At 35.2% G+C, this 22,471-nt stretch overlaps 1 protein-coding gene across 1 annotated transcript in view; it reads left to right on the top strand.

Annotated features, from left to right (window-relative positions):
• Positions 1–21,978, top strand: part of egf (epidermal growth factor) — a 29,539-nt gene extending 7,561 nt beyond the window's left edge. Inside the window, exons 4-24 of the mRNA XM_048177040.1 lie at positions 1,565–1,792; positions 2,755–2,960; positions 4,360–4,473; positions 4,563–4,685; positions 7,226–7,348; positions 8,090–8,215; positions 8,389–8,525; positions 11,605–11,753; positions 11,834–11,938; positions 12,155–12,378; positions 12,540–12,707; positions 13,917–14,060; positions 14,944–15,042; positions 15,196–15,312; positions 15,554–15,679; positions 16,920–17,042; positions 17,238–17,406; positions 17,771–17,935; positions 19,359–19,458; positions 19,559–19,661; positions 20,191–21,978. Of these exons, the coding sequence (XP_048032997.1) occupies positions 1,565–1,792; positions 2,755–2,960; positions 4,360–4,473; positions 4,563–4,685; positions 7,226–7,348; positions 8,090–8,215; positions 8,389–8,525; positions 11,605–11,753; positions 11,834–11,938; positions 12,155–12,378; positions 12,540–12,707; positions 13,917–14,060; positions 14,944–15,042; positions 15,196–15,312; positions 15,554–15,679; positions 16,920–17,042; positions 17,238–17,406; positions 17,771–17,935; positions 19,359–19,458; positions 19,559–19,661; positions 20,191–20,354 (3,013 nt within the window). The 3' untranslated portion in view covers positions 20,355–21,978. The remainder of the gene's footprint in view (positions 1–1,564; positions 1,793–2,754; positions 2,961–4,359; positions 4,474–4,562; positions 4,686–7,225; positions 7,349–8,089; positions 8,216–8,388; positions 8,526–11,604; positions 11,754–11,833; positions 11,939–12,154; positions 12,379–12,539; positions 12,708–13,916; positions 14,061–14,943; positions 15,043–15,195; positions 15,313–15,553; positions 15,680–16,919; positions 17,043–17,237; positions 17,407–17,770; positions 17,936–19,358; positions 19,459–19,558; positions 19,662–20,190) is intronic.
• The last annotated feature ends 493 nt before the right edge of the window (positions 21,979–22,471 follow it).

The raw sequence follows: 22,471 nt of genomic DNA, 5'->3' as shown, positions 1-22,471 counted from the left end.
GGAACGAACGCGGCGCCAGTTTCGTATTTTTTTTCCGTAACTTGAATAGGGAAGGCGTAGGACATGAAGAATGTGGAAGCGGAAAGTACGTTCAAGGCGATATTTTGTTTATAAAGCATAAACGGTTGTATTTTTTTCGAAAATGACTGATCGATTCGCTAGATAAGACCCTTATTACTCATCTGGTATGGTTTAAAGCCCTTGAAGCTGCACTGAAACTGTAATTTTGACCTTCAATCTGTTGGTAGCCATTGAAATCCACTGTAAGGGGAAAAATCCTGGAATGTTTTCCTCAAAAACCTTCATTTCTTTTCGACTGACGAAAGAAAGACATGAACATCTTGGATAACATGGGGGTGAGTAAATTTATCAGGAAAAGTGTATTTAAAAGTGGACTAATCCTTTAAATGACAAAAGTATCAAAAAGACATTACAAAAAGTAGCTTTTCTAAAGCTACTTTTTGTAATGTCTATTTGATGCTTTTGTAATAAAAAAAAATAAATTTAAATAAAAAAATGTATTCAACATATAGAATTTATTAGGCTACACATAAACTTTTAGGCTTCAACAGCCATGAGGGTAAATGATGGCAGAAGTTTCATTTATGGGTGAACTAACGTTACCTTTAATGTTCTTTTATTAATATGGAAATATGATTTTTTTTTTTTTTTTTTAAAGAAATTATACTCTAAATAAGAAACTAAAACTGCAAGTCTTTCATTCATTCGATTTGTTCAAACAGCTGATTCATTCAGGAATTAAGTAGGCTAAATGGCTCAATAGATTTTTATTTATTTATTTATTTTTATTGATTCCCTTGATTCACTCAAAATGTGATTCGTTCAAAACAGATTCATTCAGAAAGGAAACACTGCTGTGTGTTGGTCGGAGACACACAACAGTTCTGCTCTGACTTTATAGGTAATATTTTCGTTGGTAAAATTGAGCAAAAGAAGACAATATTGTGTCAAAAATAACACAACATTTACTTTGTTTATTGAACTGTTGTATAAAATCAATATCACATTTGCGCTCGTGGTATTTGGGACAAAAACAGCACTCGTGTGATATTGCTTAACTATGTCTTGATATAAATATGAGACAAAAACTCATACGGGGGCATTTTTGCCCCAATATCTTGAATTTTAGGGGCATTCTAACTGTATTATAGGCTCCATCATGCAGTGAGCTGTTGTCCTGCTTCATGTTTGTCATCAATCAACTGTATGAAATGTAAGATAAAGTACGTAAGTCTGGGGCGGGGCATGTGTTAAATGCGTTAATAATTTTAACAAATTTTTTTTCCCCCATAACTAATTAATTAAGTTAACGTGTTAAATAGACATTCCTATAGCAATATATTGTGCATCAATAATTTATATTTATATATTAAAAAACAATAGATTTTTTCACTTTACGTTTATTTTGGTCCCATTGTTTCACAGGGGCATATAATCTGAATTAATCTAAATGAGTCCTTTACAGTAAGTTACAGAGATGCGATATGATCTATGCAAATGATGTATAAGAATGCTACACTGATATGTACAACTTTTTTTCCAGATATATTTTCTGGTTGTCAGATGGGGTGACTCCCAGTATCCAGCGTTCAGACGTGACAGGTGGGAAGAAGGCAACAGTGCTGAAAGTTGCAGACAGACTGAAGGTTCTGGCTATAGACCACCGGGACAGGAGACTGTTCTGGGTTCAGCAAGGCCAAGGAGGGCTGACGGCAATGGGCTCCTGCAACTACGATGGCAACATTATCAACGTCTTTAATCACCCCTTTAGGTAAAATTGAGATTTATTCTTTATGTAAAGGATAATGTACACCTTACATGTTTGTTCATTCATTGATTCATTGATTCATTTATTTATTTAGTAAGTAAGTAAGTAATAAATAGCTCTTTATCACCCATCAGGGATTATTTTGCGATATAGCCTGAAAGTAAATGATCTCCCTTACTGCAGAGATATTTATATAGCACTTTATACAATACAGATTGTTTCAAAGCAGCATTATAGTGATAACAAGAAAATTATTTAATGACGCGAACATAGTTCATTTCAACTGTAAAGCAGCTCTAAAAAGAAAATAGTGCCAGCTGAAGTCAGTTCAGTGTTGATTCAGTTCCATTTTAAAGATTTTCAATTACTAAATTAGTTAATCTATAAAGCATTTTTGCAGAAATACAGTCTAGCTCAGTTCAGTTCTTATCCAATAGTGCCAGTGCAGGCAAATCAATATTATTTTTTGAATATTAAGCGTCCCCAACGAAGCAAGCCAGAGGCGACAGAGGCAAGGAACCCAAAATCCACTGGGTGACAGAATGGAGAAAAAAAACCTTGAGAGAAACCAGGCTCAGTCTGAGTTCCTAACTATTTAGGAAATAGTGTTCCTCAGACAGCAGTCATTTGTATAGTTTTGCAGTCATTATGTAATAATATTTGAATTCAAAATGTGGCAGCTGACCAATCAGAATCAAGTATTCAAGCCATCCATGTAATAAATGCTTTAAGTGAGTGTTAAAAGACTAAATCTAAATGTAAATATATAGGAAATGAGCATGTTCAATTAAATATACAATATACACTGATAATTAAAAAAAAAAATCAACCAATAAGTGTGTGAATACTGTGCCTTCCTATGTTTATATATCAAAAACTTTAACTTTTCACAAATTATAGTCTACTTTTCTACTAAAGAAATAAGTATTTTTACAGTAAAGACGTCTTCCCCGCTCTACCTCTAGACCACAGGCTCTGAGGATGACGATTTTCCTGGATTATGTGTACCTAACAGACTTTAAGTCAAAAAGAATAACACGAGTAAACAAGTACACAGGGGGCCGAGGGGAGAACGTCAATTCCAAAAGGATGCCGCACCCCCCTGCTGATGTCAAAGTGGTACATCCCATCAATCAGCCAGTGGTGGAAGTTCCAACTCCATTTAATCCAGGTTGGTAATAAAATTACACATTATCTTAATTGCTTTAATAAAATATGATGGATTTGCATGCAAAATATCTAAACAAAACATATTTTAATTATTACTTAAGTTATTTATAATTGTTACAATTATTCCACCCTTCTATCTATAATAATCAAACTGTGGTGATTGACCAATAAAAATAAGTATTCCAGTCATCCATGTGATAATTACTTTAAGCAAATGTTAAATGGAAGCAGTCTAAAACTAAATGTAAATTTATGTTTAATTAAATATCCAATTACAGTCCTATACCACTTCCTGCACAGTAAAATCCACAGAGTTAAATCAACTCTGCTCAGATAACATTTGGTCCCTCTCTGAATAGTGTTAAAATAGCACTGATGCAGAGTTAAAGTTAATGAGATAATTAAGCTATTAATTAAGGGATGATTGAACATTAATGATGAACACCTGCTGTTAACAAGCAGAAGAAAAGAGAAACACAAGAACTACAATTGACTTCAGCCAAAACCATTTAATTGAAATCAACTGAAGGTAAAAGACATTAAATCTCTCAAGATATGATTTACTTATTACTAACCATATTGACTTTATTTCTGTCACATGTCTAAATAATTTCTTATTGAGAATTAACAGAGGTTTAAATGTTGGTGTTTTATTGGTCAATAAATTATGCCATCATCGTGGTGGACAGGGTTTGTTTTTGGTGTGCTCTTGACCTTTTTATGTTTTTAAAATAATTTGTGTTTGAGCAATTGCAATAGTATTTCACAGCAAACACTTGTGCATTGCCGAATCAAAAGACTAAAGGAGCAGTTATTCTGCTTGTTAACAGCAGGTGTTCATCATTAATGTTCAATCATCCCTGAATTAATATCTTAATTATCTCATTAACTTTAACTCTGCTTCAGTGTTATTTTAACACTATTTAGAGAAGGACCAAATGTTCTCTGAGCAGAGTTGATTTAACTCTGTGGATTGGTTGACATTTCATTCAGTAAAGTTTGGCCGTTTTGATTTATATGCTTTTTAATGTTTGATGATCCCGTTATTTTACATATGCATCTGCTTACATATGCTATCGCTTTTTTCTGCTTCTTTTTCGCCTGTGTTTTGATCTGTACATTTTCAAAAGATGCTCCCTACCGTATAATAGTGAAAACACGGAAATAGAGTTAATTGCTTTAATAAAATATAGGTATTTGCATTCAAAATATCTAAATAATGCATATTTAAATATTCATTATAATATTTTATAACAATTATTTAATTGTTCCAATTATTCCACCATACTACCTATAATCAATTTGTATCAAATCAGGTAATTAAAAGTTCTTAAACATCACATAAAGAGCAACTTTATAACATATTGGTGGTCTGTGCATGGCTGTTTGTTCTTGTGCAGGCTGCAATCGACACACAGGAGAGTGTGTGAAAGTGTGTTCCAGTCGCAGTGACACGGGTCCTTGCCGCTGCAGGGATGGTTTTTCCCTCAGTAAACAAGGCAACTACTGTGAAGGTACAGCCTACGTTTTTCGTTTTGTCTTCTTCTTTTGTTCAAAATGTATTTGTCTGAAAAAAAAAAAAACCTCTCTCCTTCTCGTTTAGATATCAATGAATGCGCCCTGTGGAATCACGGCTGCTCACTGGGATGTGAGAATGTTCCGGGCTCTTACTTCTGCACCTGCCCTAAGGGTTATGTGTTGCTGCCCGATTTGAAGACCTGCCAAGGTAGGACTGGGGGGAGAATGGGGGATTGATAATGAAACACTAGCACTAGTAGAATACATGTCAATGAGCTTGAAGACATGGGTCATGGAGAGAGAGAACTATGAAACAAAAAGGGCTTGAAAGAGGCATAGATGATCTCTGGACATTGTTTCTGCTCTAATTGTGCACTGAGGCAGAACCGGACAGCGCTGTGCGATAAGATAATGAGGTGACATCAGTAATAAGGGACATATTTAGTCAGCAGCTTTGCCTTGCTAAGCAGGTCAGTAGCAAAGCAACAGCGAGATTAACCCTTGTGCACCATCGGATACTCATACGCACACGCGATCAAGTATGTTGTCATGTTTTCTGGCTGTCAGAATATTCAGAATGATCAGTGATGAGAAAATGACAATAAAAGAATTATAAAATAAGTAATGGAATAGATTTTTATTTATTGTTAATAATTAATATAGGATAATAAATACATTCAAGTTTTGAATGCAGAAAAAAATGTAAATTTGTGCAAAAAAAGGAGGTTATTTTAATATTTTAAATGATTTTATCACGAAACAGAAGTTGTGACAGTCTTTTGACATATATTGAGTGAAACAGCTGCACGAACAAGAAAAAGAATGTAGGGCGGGATTTGATTTTGTCCATTGGGAATTGATTGGATGATTGTGGTTTGCTATTGCTGTGATGTCATGTAAGTGATAGGTTGTCCCACCCTCACGCCAGTAAACGCATCATCAGAGAAGAGACGAGATGGCGCTGCAAGAGGGAGGGCAAGTTATTTTGATGAAAGATTATGAGGGCTCATTAATTTATAAATCATTTATAATAGATACTGCAATACTGCATAAAAAATAGAAATGGTAAATTTTGATTTCATTCTTTCAAGCTTAGTTTGAGAGTGAAATTGTCACATAATCATCTTGTTAACTGTCTCTGAGCGTCACATGCTTTCACGATGGACCCCTTTCGCACTTTCACCTTTGTGGGTGGGATTATGGTCCTGACATCATAACAGGATTGGAGAGAGTGTCCCGTTAAGAAGCTTGTTTCCCACCATATGCCTTCTTCAAAACCTATCATTGGCACTGGTGACAGTACCATTCCCATTTCCGGATAAAAATAGCTTCTTATTCTGTAGCTCTCTGGAATTAAATCTGTATTTATATCTGTTTTAATTGCTGCCATTATTTAATGTTTTTATATGTATCCGTTGTTAACCTGAATAAATAAGAATAAACATATAGGATGATTGGATTTGGGATTGTTAGGTGTTAAAATAAGGACTCTCTGATAGGCACAGTGCCACAAGGTCTGTTGGTACAGACTGAGAGGTGTTCATGGAAACATTGAGGTGAGAATTGATCATCTGAGGACAGGGCTTTTATAAAATGAAAGATTGAGGCCATTAGCTTTAGACTTGTTTGCGTTATCTTGTCATCCAGCAGCCGGCTGTTCAGCCAACAACAGGTCGTTCCATTTCCCGAAGTGACCACGGCATCCTATTAATGCTTGGTCTGAGAAGAATATAGTGACAATTAAATTGAAATGGCAGGGTTATGAAAAGGACATTTTAAACCCTAACAGTTGATATTGATTTTACTGTTGTTATGTTTGGGGTCCCAGAGATCCTAATGATTTATGTGTAAAATAATAACAGTAATTTTGAAATTGACTTTCTATTCACTATGTTATTTATTATAATGGTAGACAGATATCCAGTATCCATTCAAGTAATGTTGTTCTGTTTGGGGTCAATTTCATGGCTAATTTGCATTGTAGAAAAATACACAGTAAACAAAATCTGTTCATGTGAGAATTTCCTGCATGTATAAAAATTCAAATGTAAAATGTAGTATTATATTAAACCTTCAAATTCCAAAATATTACAAAATGTACTTCAAGGAGCTAGAAAATACATCACCAGTAAATGCTCTTTTTTGTATTTTAAAATATATTTTAGAAAATATAAAAGGTTTTTTTTAAATATATATAAAATGGCCTAAAAATGCATGTGGAAAAATAACTAAAATTTATATTTATTTATTTGGTCATACAGTTGCAAGAAAAGGTGAACCATTTGCAGAGTCTGTGAAAATGTGAATAATTGTAACAACATAAGAGAGATCATACAAAATGCATGTTATTTTTTGATTAGTACTGTGCTGAGTAAGATATTTTACATAAAAAGATGTTTATATATAGTCGACAGGGAAAAAAAAGAGCTGAATTTATTAAAATAAAAACATTGATTTTTAATACTGTGTGTGGTTACCTGGATGAACCACAACTGTTTTTTGTTTTGTGATGGTTGACCCTGAGTCACTTGTTTGTTCTGAGCAGTTAACTGAGCTCTGTTCTTCAGAAAAGGGGTTCACAAACTTTTTCTTGCAACTATATATATTTATTACAAACATACAAACTCATACAAATTTGGTCATTTTTGTATATATATATATATACTTGATAAAATGAATTTGTTTTAGTAATTATTGTTGTAAATGGCAGAATGAATGGCCTGCTTACCTTTGTCCCTGTGTCTGCAGAGACTAAACCATGTGTGGAGAATGGTACAGTTTGTGATCATGCATGTGTACACACAGCAGAAGGAGATGTGTGTGTCTGTCCAGAGGATTCTGTGCTAAATTCTGATGGCCATTCATGCACAGGTTTGTGTGTGTGTTTATGTTGAAAGCCACACTTTAAAACACATACGTTTAGAATACTCAATTTTTTGTAGACACTGATTACCTAAACAAAATATTTCTAAAGAAAAAAATAATTATAAATAACAATAAGTGAAACTGAAAAGCTTAATTTTTTTATTTTTTTAATTTAATGTTTAAATAAACTATTGTTTACCATAAGTAATGTTTTTCATTTTTCAATTATTTTGATGCAGTAGTTGTAAAACCCGGTAAGTTCAGAATACTCAAAACATTTAAGTAAACAACTCAAAGATTATCTTAGTAGAACTTAAAAAATTTATTTTGTACCACACAAACTTGCTCATTATCTATCACATTATCTAACACCTAATTTTTATGGTTAAGTGTTAGTTAGCAACAGCACAGCAGCATGCGCTAAAGGAACCATCAAAGAGACTATCACTATTTACTTGCATGAACTGTCAATCAACATTCAGTATACAGTATATAGCCTTGAAGTTTTGCTGCCCATTCCTGACCTAAGCACTATTCTTCAGTGTATAATTTAAGAATTAAGAATTACTCAGAAATGTTTAGCTACACAAAAATAAATCTAAACTCCTCATTCAGAAAATGTAATTGTTTTAAGTTGGATCAGTGATTTAACAGACTTTAATTGCAGTGTTCTCAATCTTTGTAAGTTAATAGTACTGTTCAGGTTTACAGTGATGCAAATCTGTTTTCTTCACCTGTGTGTTTCAGGCTGTTTGTCTGCGGATCGGGGGGGCTGCAGTCAGTTGTGTGTGACTTTATTTCCAGGCAGGTGGGTGTGTGAGTGCCAGCCTGGATACCAACTACAGCCCGATGGTAAACACTGTGCTGCCACAGGCGAGTCCTACAAACTTTCTTTATGTTCTACATTCTGCCAGGGTGCCTGTCTGTCTCCCACACTTTGTCTACTAGAATTATTGGGTTAAGCATGTAGTTAATCAGTATTTAAGTGCATTTGCTTCCAGTGACCTAGGAATCTTCTGGAATCTCTTTATTTTTTCTTCAAGCAGGACCTCCATCGTACCTGTTGTTTGCCAATGTAGTGGATATAAGAAAGATTAACACAAATGGCAAACAGAGCAGAAAACTGCTGGAGGAACCGAGAGGCACTATCATTGCTGTGGATTATGATCCAGTGCAGAAAAGGGTAAAAGATCACACAAACACAATCACACACATGGCTGTGAGAGTTTATGGATTGCTCAGGTTGAAAAGGCCACTGTAGTTATGATGTGTCTATAACTGCCATCTAGTGGACATAAATTGTAAATGCCAGATGATGCAGGGAAACAGGAATGTTCAGGGGCTCAGCGCTCATGTGAGACTGTTTTCTCAGAAGCCTGTAGGGCTCAAAATATTTCATTACGTATGTTAGTCACAGTGCTACAACAAATACTAACCCCTAAACTTACCCTACACCCTAACCTTAACCTGGTTTGGGGAAAAGAAAAAATCACACCTTGACTACGTATTGGATTTGAACAGATTGCAGTGAGGACATCTTGGCTCATGTTAATAATGTTTAAAAATGCATTTACTGTCATCTAGTGGCCACAGAGTATAAGTGCATGAAGATACATTTGTATTTTCACTCATTTGCACGTTTTATACAGTACATGTTTTCAAGACTGTCTTCTGGCCCATTCAAAAAATTCTCTGCCCCAAGCTTAATAGTGTGGGGATGAAACATGGAAAAATAGTAAATAAATAAATCTACAACAATTAAATAAATTCATACAAATTAAACCCACATATTTAATCATGAATATATATATATATATATATATATATATATATATATATATATATATTTAATCTTTAATTTATTTCTATATGTAGTTTAGCATTTTTGCTTTTCACAATGTTATAGTTATAGAGGGTGAATCCTGCAAAAAACAAACAAAAAAACCCTTTTTTTTTCATTTATTCTTTGTAAAAAGACATTTTATGTATGTGTGTATATATATATATATATATATATATATATATATATATATACAGTGCCTTCCACAATTATTGGCACCCTTAGTAATTATGAGCAAAGGTGGCTGTGAAAATAAATCTGCATTGTTTATCCTTTTGATCTTTCATTCAAAAAATTCACAAAATTCTAACCTTTCATTGAAGGAAAACAGTTAAAAGTGGGGGGAAACTCACATTATGAAATAAATGTTTTTCTCCAAAACACGTTGGCCACAATTATTGGCACCCCTAGAAATTCTTATGAGTAAAATATCTCTGAAGTATATTCCCATTCATATTTACATTTCTTAGCACACCAGGGTGATCATGAACATGAAATTGTCCAGCCATGACTTCCTGTTCCGCAGGAGTATAAACATGAGGAAACACAGAGGCCAAATTTCCTTAATCATTCATCACAATGAGTAAAACCAAAGAATATAGTTCTGATGTGCAGCAAAAGATTGTTGAGCTTCACAAAATAGAAAGTGGCTATAAGAAAAAAGCTAAAGCATTGTAAATCCCCATTTCCACTATCAGGGCAATAATTAAGAAGTTCCAATCAATTAAAAATGTTACAAATCTGCCTGGAAGAGGATGTGTGTCTAAATCGTCCTAATGTGAAGTGAGGAGGAGAGTTTGAGTGGCCAAAGACTCTTCAAGGATCACAGCTGGAGAATTGCAGAGATTAGTTGAGTCTTGAGTCTCAGAAAGCCTAAAAAAATGTATCAAACAGCACCTACATCCCCACAAGTTGTTTAAGAGGGTTTCAAGAAAAATCCTCTGCTCTCATCCAGAAACAATCTCCAGCATATTCAGTTGTCAGTCAAGACTGGAACTTCAAACGGGACCGGCTTCTATGGTCAGATGAAACTAAAAAAAGAGCTTTTTGGCAGCAAACCCACCAGATGGGTTTGGTGCACACATGGATAAAAAGTACCCCATGCCCACGGTTAAATATACTGCTGGATCTTTAATGTTGTGGGCCTATTTTTCTGCTGGAGGTCCTGGACATCTTGTTCAAATACATGGCATCATGGATTCTATCAAATACCAACAGATAAAAAATCAAAACCTGACTGCTTCTGCTAGAAATCCAATAATGGGCCATGGTTGGATCTTCCATTAGGACAATGATCCAAAACAAACATCAAAACCAACACAAAAATGGGGTCACTGAGCACAAAATGAAGCTTCTGCCATGGCCATCTCAGTCCCCTGACCTGAACCCTAAAGAAAATGAGTGGAGTGAACTGAAGAGAAGAAGCACCATCATGGAGCTGGAATCTGATGGATCTGGAGAGATTCTGTATGAAGGAATGATCTCTGATCTCTTGTCAGGTGTTCTCCAAAAACTCATCAGGCATTATAGATGAAGACTCAGAGCTGTTGGCAAAAGGAGGTTGCAAAAAGTATTGAATAAAAGGGTGCCAATAATTGTGGCCAACGTGTTTTGGAGAAAACATTTATTTCATAATGTGAGTTTCCCCCCACTTTAAATTATTTTCCTTAAATGAAAGGTTATAATTTTGTGATTTTTTTTTAATGAAAGATCAAAAGGATAAACAATGCAGATTTATTTTCACAGCTGCTTTTGCTCATAATTACTAAGGGTGCCAATAATTGTAGAGGGCACTGTATATATATACACTGCCCTCCAAAAGTTTGGAAACACCCCTGGCAAAATGTGGTTTTGGACGATATCAGCATAAATCCTTACCATTTTTTGGTGCAAATACATTACAGTAACTTGACATTATCATTGAAGACCAGCAATAATAATTTTCATTTTGATTACATAATAATGGCAATATATACATGTCAAAGTCAGACATGCCCCTTTGCCAGCTGTGATGCCTGGTTACTGGTTTATACTTGGCCCAGGATTGTAAAAGATTTTTGGGTCAGCAAACCTTAATAGCTTCAACAATTGATTGCCAAATAAGTTTAGAATACAATGAACCAATTAGAAACCAGTTCAGGTCAGATAGCTGCTAATGGTGGATATTTTGATGAATCGAAATATACATGTATATATACTTTAAAAAAGTAAATATATATATATATATATATATATATATATATATATATAGTGGTCATCAATAGAATACAATTATTGGGATTAAACTCATATTTCCAACCACTCTTTACAAATCAGAACCAATTTTTTTTTTTTCAGATTTTTACATAATTGTTTCATTTTTCTTTGACCAAATAATTATAACGTCTCATATGGAAGTAGTCACTTGGGTTTGTTTGTTTAGGTGTATTTTGCAGAAAAAGGCCTGAAGCGTATTGAGAGGGCTTCACTGGATGGAGGCTTCAGAGAGATGCTGTTCTCCACTGGTCTCGACTCACCTGAGGGTCTGGCTGTAGACTGGGTCCATCGCAAGCTGTACTGGACTGATAGAGGGTGGGCTGCAGACGAATACAGACACACTTCCTTAAAAACATACTTATTTGTACAACTGACTTTAACATTCTACTTTTCAGATTATCCTCTATTTCCCGCAGCAGTTTAAATGGCCTTGACAGGGAGATTTTTATAGATAAAGACATCCAGAAACCCAGAGGCATTGCCCTACATCCTCAGGCACAGTAAGACCTTTGAAACTGCATGTTTCTTCTATGCAATTTGCCTAAATCCTGTCAACTTAAAATTGTACAGTGGCCATAGCCATTTTATTCTGGATATTTTTTTCCCCAGGAAGAGTTGAGCAAAAAAAAAAAATTACATTTATTACATTATTTAATCACCCTCATGTTATTCCAGTAACCCATGTTATTACATGAACTTCGTCTGTGTGTCTGAAGGAAGGTATATTGGACAGACATGGGTAGTCGTCCTGCAGTGGAGCGGTCGGGTCTGAACAGAGAGATGCGTGAAGTTGTGGTCAGCACCAGTCTGGTGTCTCCTAGTGGAGTAACTGTGGATCACGGCTCCCAGCGTCTGTACTGGTGTGACCTGAGCAGAGGTGTGATTGAGTCGGCCAAGCTGGACGGTTCAAATCGCCATATACTAAGTGAAAACCAAGTAGGTGAGGCACACACCTTCAGTAGACAAACAATAAGTGAGCACACACAAACTAATATTGCAAATAAACCTGATTTTATACTAGTTTATGACAAAACACCCTATAGACAAAATGCTTTTCTGTGTGTAATATGTTTTCTGTTAATCATTTTTGCTTTGGCTCAGGTCACCCGTTTGACGTTGCAGTATTTGAGAATGTACTCTGGGTCAGTGACTGGGAGGATCACCTGCTTCACCGGCTAGACATGAGAACTGGACGAAACCTTGAACATGTCCATGATGACACTATGCAACCAGCTTCTCTGGCTGTTGTCCACCCTCTTGCCAAACCGGGTACGGATGCTGTGTCCCATTATTCGTATATCTGCTTTGTGTTTAACCATTGTTTTTATTGGCGTGTGTAAGGGCATAAGGAAATGGAGGTTGTTACTTGTTACTAAAGGAAGATATTTGTAAGAATGTCTGTAACCAAGCAGATTTTACCCCCTATTGACTACCATAGTAGGAAAAATAAATCCTATGGTAGTCAATGGGGGGCGAGTTCTGCTTGGTTACTAATGTTCTACAAAATATCTTCTTTTGTGTACAACAGAACGAAGAAATGTATACTGGTTTGGAACAACTTGAGGGGGAGTAAATGATGACAGAATTTTCATTTTTGGGTGAACTATCCCTTTAACTCCATAATTTTAAAAAACATTGTTTTAGTCTTTGAAAGTACACTCTCTTTCAAAAGTTTGGGATCATTAAGATGTTTAAATGTTTTTGAAAGAAGTCTGTTGTGCTGAAAACAGTTGTGCTGCTTAATACTTTTGTGGAAATCATGGATTCTTTGATGAATCGAAAGCATTTCTTTGAAATACAAATGTTTAACTTGTAAATGTCTTTACTGTCACTTTTGATCAGCATCTTTGCTGTATTTAATTTCTTATTTCTGACCCCCAAACTTTTGAACGTTAGTGTATTTCTAGTTAAGGGTACACCAAATATATGAAAATATGGGTTGCACTTTATTTTACAGTACATGCACTTATGTGTACGTACAGTGTACTTACCTAAGAAAGTACTGGGTAATGTAAGTTAACTACATGGGTTAAGGTTAGGTTTAGGGGTAGGTTAAGGGTTAGTACCTAGTTATTACTCATTACTATAATAATATGTACATGGGGAAAAGGATTGTAAAATATACTGCTACCAAAATATGATATATGCTCTGGTCAAGCATAGGCATGTAAACTTTGTTAATAATAACTTTATTTACACAATAATAAAAAAATAAAAAAATTAAGAAACATTATGATGGAATATTTATTTTACTTATTTTGACTCTTTTATCTGAAAAATTGGCAGTTTGACAAACAAAAATGGCAACATCTGCTCAAACCAATGTAGTTATATTATTCCACTGAATTTTCACTTATTGTGATAAAATAAAGTGTTTTTTTTGTTTTTAATTGTGATATTTTATTCAGTATAGTGGGACATATGCTACATAACTAGAATGACTCCACTTATGTTGCAGTTCATGTTTTTATCTTCTAGGAGCAGATGTTTGTCTTCATGAAAACGGAGGATGTGCCCAAGTGTGTGAGAGCAGACTGGGATTGGCTCATTGCTCATGTCACTCAACACACGTTCTTTCAGCTGATGGAAAAGACTGTCTGTCGATTAATACATCATTCCCTGGTCAGTGTAATGAGAATTAAAGGGTTAGTTCCCAAAAATGAAAATTCTGTCATTTATTACACACCCTCATGCCGTTCCACACCCGTAAGACTTTCGTTAATCTTCGGAACACAAATGAAGATATTTTAGTTGAAATCCGATGGCTCCGTGAGGCCTCCATAGGGAGCAATGACATTTCCTCTCTCAAGATCCATAAAGGTACTAAAAACATATTTAAATCGGTTCATGTGAGTACAGTGGTTCAATATTAATATTATAAAGCGACGAGAATATTTTTGGTGCGCCAAAAAAACAAAATAACAACTTATTTAGTGATGGCCGATTTCAAAACACTGCTTCAGGAAGCTTCGGAGCGTTATGAATCAAAGTGTCGAATCATGATTCGGATCGCATGTCAAACCGTCAAACTGCTGAAATCATGTGACTTTGGCGCTCGGAACAGCTGATTCGACACGCTGATTCATTTATGCTCCGAAGCTTCCTTTTTTGTTTTTTGTTTTTGTTTTTGCTTTTGTTTTTTTGGTGCACCAAAAATATTCTCATCACTTTATAATATTAATATTGAACCACTGTACTCACATGAACCGATTTAAATATGTTTTTAGTACCTTTATGGATCCTGAGAGAGGAAATGTCATTGCTGGCTATGCAGGCCTCACTGAGCCATCGGATTTCAACAAAAATATATTAATTTGTCTTCCGAAGATCAATGGAGGTCTTACGGGTGTGGAACGGCACGAGGGTAAGTAATAAATGACAGAATTTTCATTTTTGGGTGAACTAATCCTTTAAGTTAAAATACAAATATTTTTTTGAAATCCTAAATAATCACATTAAACAATCAAAGCAATTTGAAAAATAACTTTTGTATTTTTCCACATAGAATCAGATGATGGTGAATCAAGTGATCGTCTGAGAAATAAAACACTGAATGATGAGAGCACACCGCTGGCCATGCTTTACACAGAGAAGATGATTTCAGGTAGAACAATATCCACAACTAATTCATTCATAATAGACAAAATATTTATTTCTCATTTTCATTATACAAATTTTGGTCGCAGAATACTATGATTAACTAATCGAAATCAAGTATTCCATAAATTAACTTGAGAATGATGTCCATTTCATTTAGACCAGGATGACTGCTACTCTCTCAGATGTGATGTGAACGCTCAGTGTGTGCTGCGGGAGGGCCGAGCCGTGTGTCAGTGTGTGAGAGGTTTCACCGGAGATGGAGAACTGTGTGTGGGTAAGTGTGTAAGTCTGTGTGTGTGTTTGCACTACGTCAGATGATTTTGATTTCGTATAGACTGAAGCAGCAGGTTTGTGATGTATGTGTGAAACTGAATTTGAGTGTAGGGATATTGATGTGTATGTGGGTGCGGTATGCACATGTAATTGGATGTATTGATCAGGCTTTATGTAAATTTAGGTTTGTTTAGATGAGCACATACAGTATTGACAATATGTGTTTGTGTGTGTTCGCACAGACGTTGATGAATGCAAAGCAGGCCTGGCAGATTGTAGTGTTTCTGAGGCTGAGTGTATGAACACAGCAGGTGGATATTTCTGCCAATGCAAGACTGGATTCAGTGGAGATGGTCAGCACTGTATGGGTACGACAAAATACATTCAATACATTATATATAAATAAATAAATATAATATAAATAAAATTACAGTTAGTTTTGGTCATCAAATCTGGTCTAGAAGCGTTCCAAATGTACTGATATAACCAGGGGTGCACATAACTTTTTTGGTCTGGTTCTCAAGGGAGCACCTGGAGATGCTGCTGGGTACTCACACTTTGCTCTCCTCACTATCTTCTTTTCTCTCAAACATGGTAGATATTGATAATGTTAACATTTATTAATTAACATTAATTAACATCAATGACACAGACAACAGCAAGAATATTAGGCTGCTGTCACTTTAAGATGAAATGCATGCACCGAATATACTGACACACATCCGGTTTATTTCTCAACTGTTCGCTAATGATATAACGGAGAGAATACTCTCTGAGACAGGTATTTTGACATAATTTTGTGTGTATGTGTCCCTTCAAGCGAAAGTAAACGCAAAACAGGTATCAATTCGGTGTTCGAGCGCTGTCTGAAATGCGCCTCTCTCTCTCTCTCTCTCTCTGTCTTTGTCATTCTCTCACTCTCGCTCTGCGTGCGCACGCTTCGGGTGTGGCACAGATTCGCCTCCTTTTCTGCTTTTAAAATCATTTAAATGCGTTAATTGGCGAGACAAAACACGTCCAAATGATAAACTTTCCCTCTATAATGGTTAAACTTAGCAGTTACTCCGCGAATCACATGCGTGCCGAATCGTTGGGCCTTATCCTATATCAGTATATGACTATACATTTATGATATACACTACCGTTCAAAAGTGTATTGTCAAAGACATTTGTTACTAAAGATTTATATTTCAAATAAATGTTGTTCTTTTGAACTTTCTATTCATCAAAGAGTTTCCACAAAAATATTAAGCAGTACAAAATTGATAATAATAAGAAATGTTTCTTGAGCAGCAAATCAGCATATTAGAATGATTTCTGAAGGATCATGTGACTGGAGTAATGATGCTGAAAATTCAGCTTGGCCATCACAGAAATAAATAAAATTTTAAAATGATTAAAATAGAAAAAGTTTTTTAAAATTATAATAATATTTCACAATATTGCTGTTTTTACTGTATTTTTTGATCAAATAATGCAGCCTCGGTCAGCGTAAGAGCCTTCTTTAAAAAAAATTTACTGACCTCAAACTTTTGAACAGTATGCGGTACATATTTTTCCCAAATATAGAGATCATTGAGTGTGTGTGTGTGCATGTGTGTTTTACAGATATAGATGAGTGCAGACTGAATATGCACGACTGCGATGTAAACGCAGAGTGTTTGAATGCTGTAGGAAAATATCAGTGTAGATGCCGATCTGGGTTCACAGGAACTGGATTCAGCTGTCAGGGTAAGATTCATCTTTTGAATGTTTAAATGTATTGTAGCTCTTGTTTGAGTTGTCTACATGATTTATGTATTATGTGCCGTTATGGCTTGAGACCATGAGCAGTTGTTTGATAGGACCTGCTGATCTGAGTTAATGCACTGAAATGTATGATGCAATGAAATAGTGACCTAATTTTCATGCTCCGTTTCATTGCAGAGAAGTCTAAGGGCGCCCCCTCTTGGCTGAGTACGGGTAGTCCACTTGATGTCACATCCCCATGGCAACACAATAATGTTGTGCAGAGCTGCCCTTCCACTCATGACTCCTACTGTCTGTCTGATGGAGTGTGCTTCTATTTCCCTGAGATGGAGTCTTATGCCTGCAAGCAAGTGTTTGCTTATATACTCTAGCTTTTGTCATGCATAAAAACTTTAACCTGATTTTTTTAGATAATCATTATCTGTTTTTGCATATTCCACAATTTCCCTTTTAAGATTAAAAGCTAAGCTGATTTTTAAAATGTGGCTTTAGGTAATAAGCAGTAGATGGCAGTCTTGTACTAAAAATCATTTGGCTTTTTATTGAACATTTGCCCTTGACAAAAAGGACGTACGTTAAGCATATTCCATAGACCATTTTATCATTATATTATGTTCTCTCTGTCCACTGACTGAAATAATCAATATTGCATTTAATGATTGTGTGTGTGTGTGTGTGTGTGTGTGTGTGTGTGTGTGTGTGTGCTGCAGCTGTGCATTAGGCTACATGGGGGAGCGCTGTCAGTTCAGTGATCTTGAATGGTGGGAGTTGCAGCAGGCTGAAGAAGAGAAGAGGAGGAATATGGCTATCGCAATGTGTATTGTGCTCTTCATCACTCTTCTGTCCATCGCTGCCTGCATCACTTACTGCTATGGGTGAGAGTGATAGGCAGCAATTAATAGAGGCAATGGATTTTCAAAGAATAAATAATAAATAGTCTAAATTTTATATATATATTTTTAATTTAGAAATAGATAATATCTTCACTACATGACCAAAAGTATGTGGACACCTCAAGAATTGAATTAAAATTTTAAATTCTATAACTTTATGGTTCAAATTAAAGGGACTGAGTTCTTCAATTCTGAATGTGCACAACCCTGCCATATAATGTATCATGGTCAAGAAAAACTAAAAATATAAAATTGAAAAAGGTACAAAACCAAAGCATCTGCCACATTTTCAATCTTAATGCCTCAGATTTGTAGTGGATTCAAGGGACAAGATGAAAATAAAGACTGTGATAAAAATGGCTCAAAAACTGCCTTTTTCCGTTTCATCAAACACCTGTAATGGTTCGATTGCTGTTGGTCTGGGTTCATTTCCCTGCTTTACCGGGTGAACAGCGTGTAAAAGTGGCATTAAATTGTTTATTAGCAGAGGAGGCTGGAGCCAAAACCAATGAAACATTTAAAGATGTTTTCATCCCCTTGAGCATGTGTCAGAAGACTTTAAACACACACACACATCAAAACAGCTGGGTGATATTTTCCTCGCCCTGGCTAAGTATCTAATTCTCTATGCCTGTGTTTAGGGGGTTTAGTGACATTGAGCCGTGGTGTGGTGTTTTCTAAAGCAGCATACTCATGTCGGGTTCCTCTGGCCCCTGCACTTCAATGCAGCAATTGCACACTTTCAATTACATGCTTGGTTTAACTTGTACTACAGCAATTACACATCAAAATAGGTCATTCCTATGCCCCAAAATGGACTCAGTGATCTATAACCTTATTTAAAAGCTACATGGGTGGCAATTTTTCTGTCTAAAATTGCGTTTTTCACTTGGTTACTCGTGTTTCCATTTTATTTTTCTTCCATTTTTCTATCTATATCAACTTCACACACTAACTCACACACACACACACACACACACACACACACACACACACACACAATACTGGTTTGGTTTATCCCAAAGCCTATTATTGCCCCAGGTGTAGGGGTGAGACACACATATAAAATACACATGTTTGTAATAATGCTACTTATTATACCTTCACGTCTCACTGCAGGTCTTCATATTTCATTCTCACTCAACAGGATCTAGAGATTGGTTTTGCCCTCGGTGTCAGTTAGCAGGGTGCCAATCCATGAACGGAAAAAATCAAAACACCTCAGATTACTATTTACATAGATATGAGGGTTATGTGACTATTATACATTTCATAGGAGCCAGTTCAATGAATTTGACATTTAGCCTTTTAGAAACAAGCAAACAAAAGAAATGTATTCAAAGGTCATTGAATCTACAGACTTCATAACTAAACCAGACAATGTCAATGTTTTACTGTTTAACAGGTCTAAAAGACATTTTGCAACATGTCCCTCAGAGGACGATGTGGGTGACATAAGCATGAGTGAGGACAGTTTCACTGAGACAACAACAACCACTCCACAAGTAAGATGCTTGTTCCTAATGTCAGTTTTTGCTTTTTTTGTAAGTGACTTCTTTGCTTTTATTGGACAATATTGTAGATTTGCACATTGTGTGTATGTAGGTCTATGTGGTTTTGGACACCTCTCCTTGCGGTGATGAAAAGGTCCTTCATGTTGTAGGGTGTCCCAGAGCAACAATATGCCCCTCTTGCTCTTCAGATGCCGGTAAAAAAAATCATCTCCCATAAATTACAGCCAAATATTTGTTTCAGTTGTTTTAAAATAATCTTTAGAAGTCATGATAGAGATGGGAAGAATGACAAATTCGCGCATATATATATATATGTGTGTGTGTGTGTATGAACCACATAACTTTAGCATGTTTAGCATGAAAAAAGGTTTTTGAATATATTTTTAAATAATAATAAAAATTGCCAAAGATTTAAAATGATAAATTATATCATAATATCATTTAAATTATAAAAACAAATCAGCAATTGTCTTGGTATCATAATGATTTTTTTTTCTTATGATATCAGGACAGTTGCTGATAAAAAAATTTTACGTTATGCCCCCAAAATTAAAAAATGATAAGAGGTGTATTTAAGTCATTATATTATGAATTGCATTTTGAATGTTATTTTGAATAAATTAATAGATCCAGACCAAAAAAAGTGTCATGTCATTGACCCACCTGCTTTGTCTGAGTTCTTATATCCTTTTTTTTTTTTTTTTTTTTTTTTTTTTTAACTAGGAGGCATTTTTGCTTCAGAAGAGACTGTGAAGCTACAGAGAGACAACAGTAGTCTGGATGTTGCCATTTGCTCTGTATCCTGTGATGTGCACACATTTCTGGTTACAGAGAAGGCCACTGATAATCTCATCTCCTTAGAAGACCCTCAGGCAGCACCCCAGTGATTCACCACAAAAATACTTCATTGGAGGCTGACCCATGAACTGCTAATGTCAATATGTTCAATGTTCAAAGTCACTGTCATTCAGTGTTACAGTACAGCCAAATGTGGGACTGCATTCAAAACGAGGTTGTTTGAACAAGTTTCCACATTCGGGTTGCACCAGTTATTTGTCAACATTTCATACAAATCACGTGAAATGTTACTCCTGGTCAGATATAAATATGCCAGTCATGCTCACATCAGCTGATCCATGTCTAGCTATAGGAATACAAAGTCTATCACAGCATCCCAATACAGTATAAGGTCCATTCAGTATTATAAGCAGCTTTATCATGTTGCTCAGGAGCTAATTATTCTCCTCTCAACCAGTCAGGACTTGACCTTCTGATATTCCTCTTCGAATCAGATTGTCATTTATCTTGATTTATGTCGTTACATTAAATTATTGTCATTAAGAACTTTAATGATATCTGCAATACATGGTAGGCTGCATGGATGCGCAGGGAGTTCTTGCCCAGAACAGAACCATACCGCCAATCCAAACTGTATGCTAATTGTAAATAATTTTGGATGATAGTAATCCTGACAGAAAAGTAGGTCACTATCCGGTCACTATTTGAAGTAAGGAGATGAGCCATGCAAAAATAGTGCACATCCCTCATATGGTTTTATGCAATATATAAGAGCTATAGGATGTGTTGAGACAGTCTAAAGAGGTCATCTAAAGAGAGTCCTGTTCATCTGAAGAAGGTTGAAGATTGTCGTCGCCATAAGCCACATTAGATGCAGAATCCAAAACCTATAAATAGAGCTATAGTATGCAATACATCACCTCAGAGCATATTGAGTAGGATCTTATATTGAACTTTGTATTATAGTTATGAAAACTGTCATTGTTTTATTAATGGAGCATGAAAACGAGAGACACATCCTGCTTTGTGAGCAGAAAATAACATGTACTTGGCCTATTTTGCTTTAGGTGTTACAGAACAACATTTCAGCGGCATATCCGACTTGCTAACATCAGCATTGGTCTCACAAAGATATTACTTGATGAAACACATCTACGATAAACCAACAATAAAAAATCTCAGGTATCAAAACATTACTAAATAGATTACATTTGCTATCAAAAAGATAAAAACAGATTTCAAAACGTGATATTTAAGAGAATTAAAGTCTCAAATTAGTGAAAGAATCATGCTTAAATTATGCAAGAAAAGGAAAGTATAGTAGGTAGTGAAATTTCTCACAAGTCATGGGAAATTAAAAGCAGTATTTTTGCAGCAAGTTATATGTATATGTATATATATATATATATATATATATATATATATATATATATAACACACAAACACACACACACAATGTATATTCTGGTTATAAGGTTTTAACGTTTTAACCTACATCTGCTGTTTTGAGCAAAAAGGCTAGAACAAAGACATTGAAGGATAAATAAATTAGACCAGAAAGTACAATATCCGACCTAATGCCTTTTGTTCTCTCTCCATTTTTTCATCTTATTTTTTATTGTTATTGATGTTATGTTGGATATACATATTTATAACCAAACTGTAAGATATAGACATGTAAACATCCCAGAATAAACGAATGAAGCTCCTGCATCATGTCCCAAGTCTCATTTGCACTAAATAGCAAAATATAGCATTTGAAGAGAGATGAAGCATACCAAAACATGCAAACAATGAATGCATTTAAAACCATTTAAATAAAAAAGCATTTGCATGAAAAAAAGCTTTATATGTAAATATATGTAAAGATAATTTGTTGGTGCTTAATTTTATCTGTTAATTGTGTGCTACTTTCAGCTGATGATTCGAGTGCTTAATCTTTGTTAACATCTATTGTTAGAATACTTGTGATGATTTCATATATTGGTTGCAGCTGCTTTATTGGTGGAATGGATCAATGCATGTCTTTTTGCAGGTAATAAAGACCTATGAATGAAACAAATGGTCATTAGATAAGTTTGAACACATTAGTATTTCATTGAACGTTCTTTTCTCGTTTTCTTTCCATAGAAAGAATATTATAAACAGGGGTGCACATAACTTTTTTGGTCTGGTTCTCAAGGGAGTAACTGGAGATGCTGCTTGG

Source organism: Megalobrama amblycephala, linkage group LG23 (genome assembly GCF_018812025.1).
Source record: "Megalobrama amblycephala isolate DHTTF-2021 linkage group LG23, ASM1881202v1, whole genome shotgun sequence".
NCBI lineage: Eukaryota > Metazoa > Chordata > Actinopteri > Cypriniformes > Xenocyprididae > Megalobrama > Megalobrama amblycephala.
This window is presented reverse-complemented; position numbering and strand designations above follow the sequence as displayed.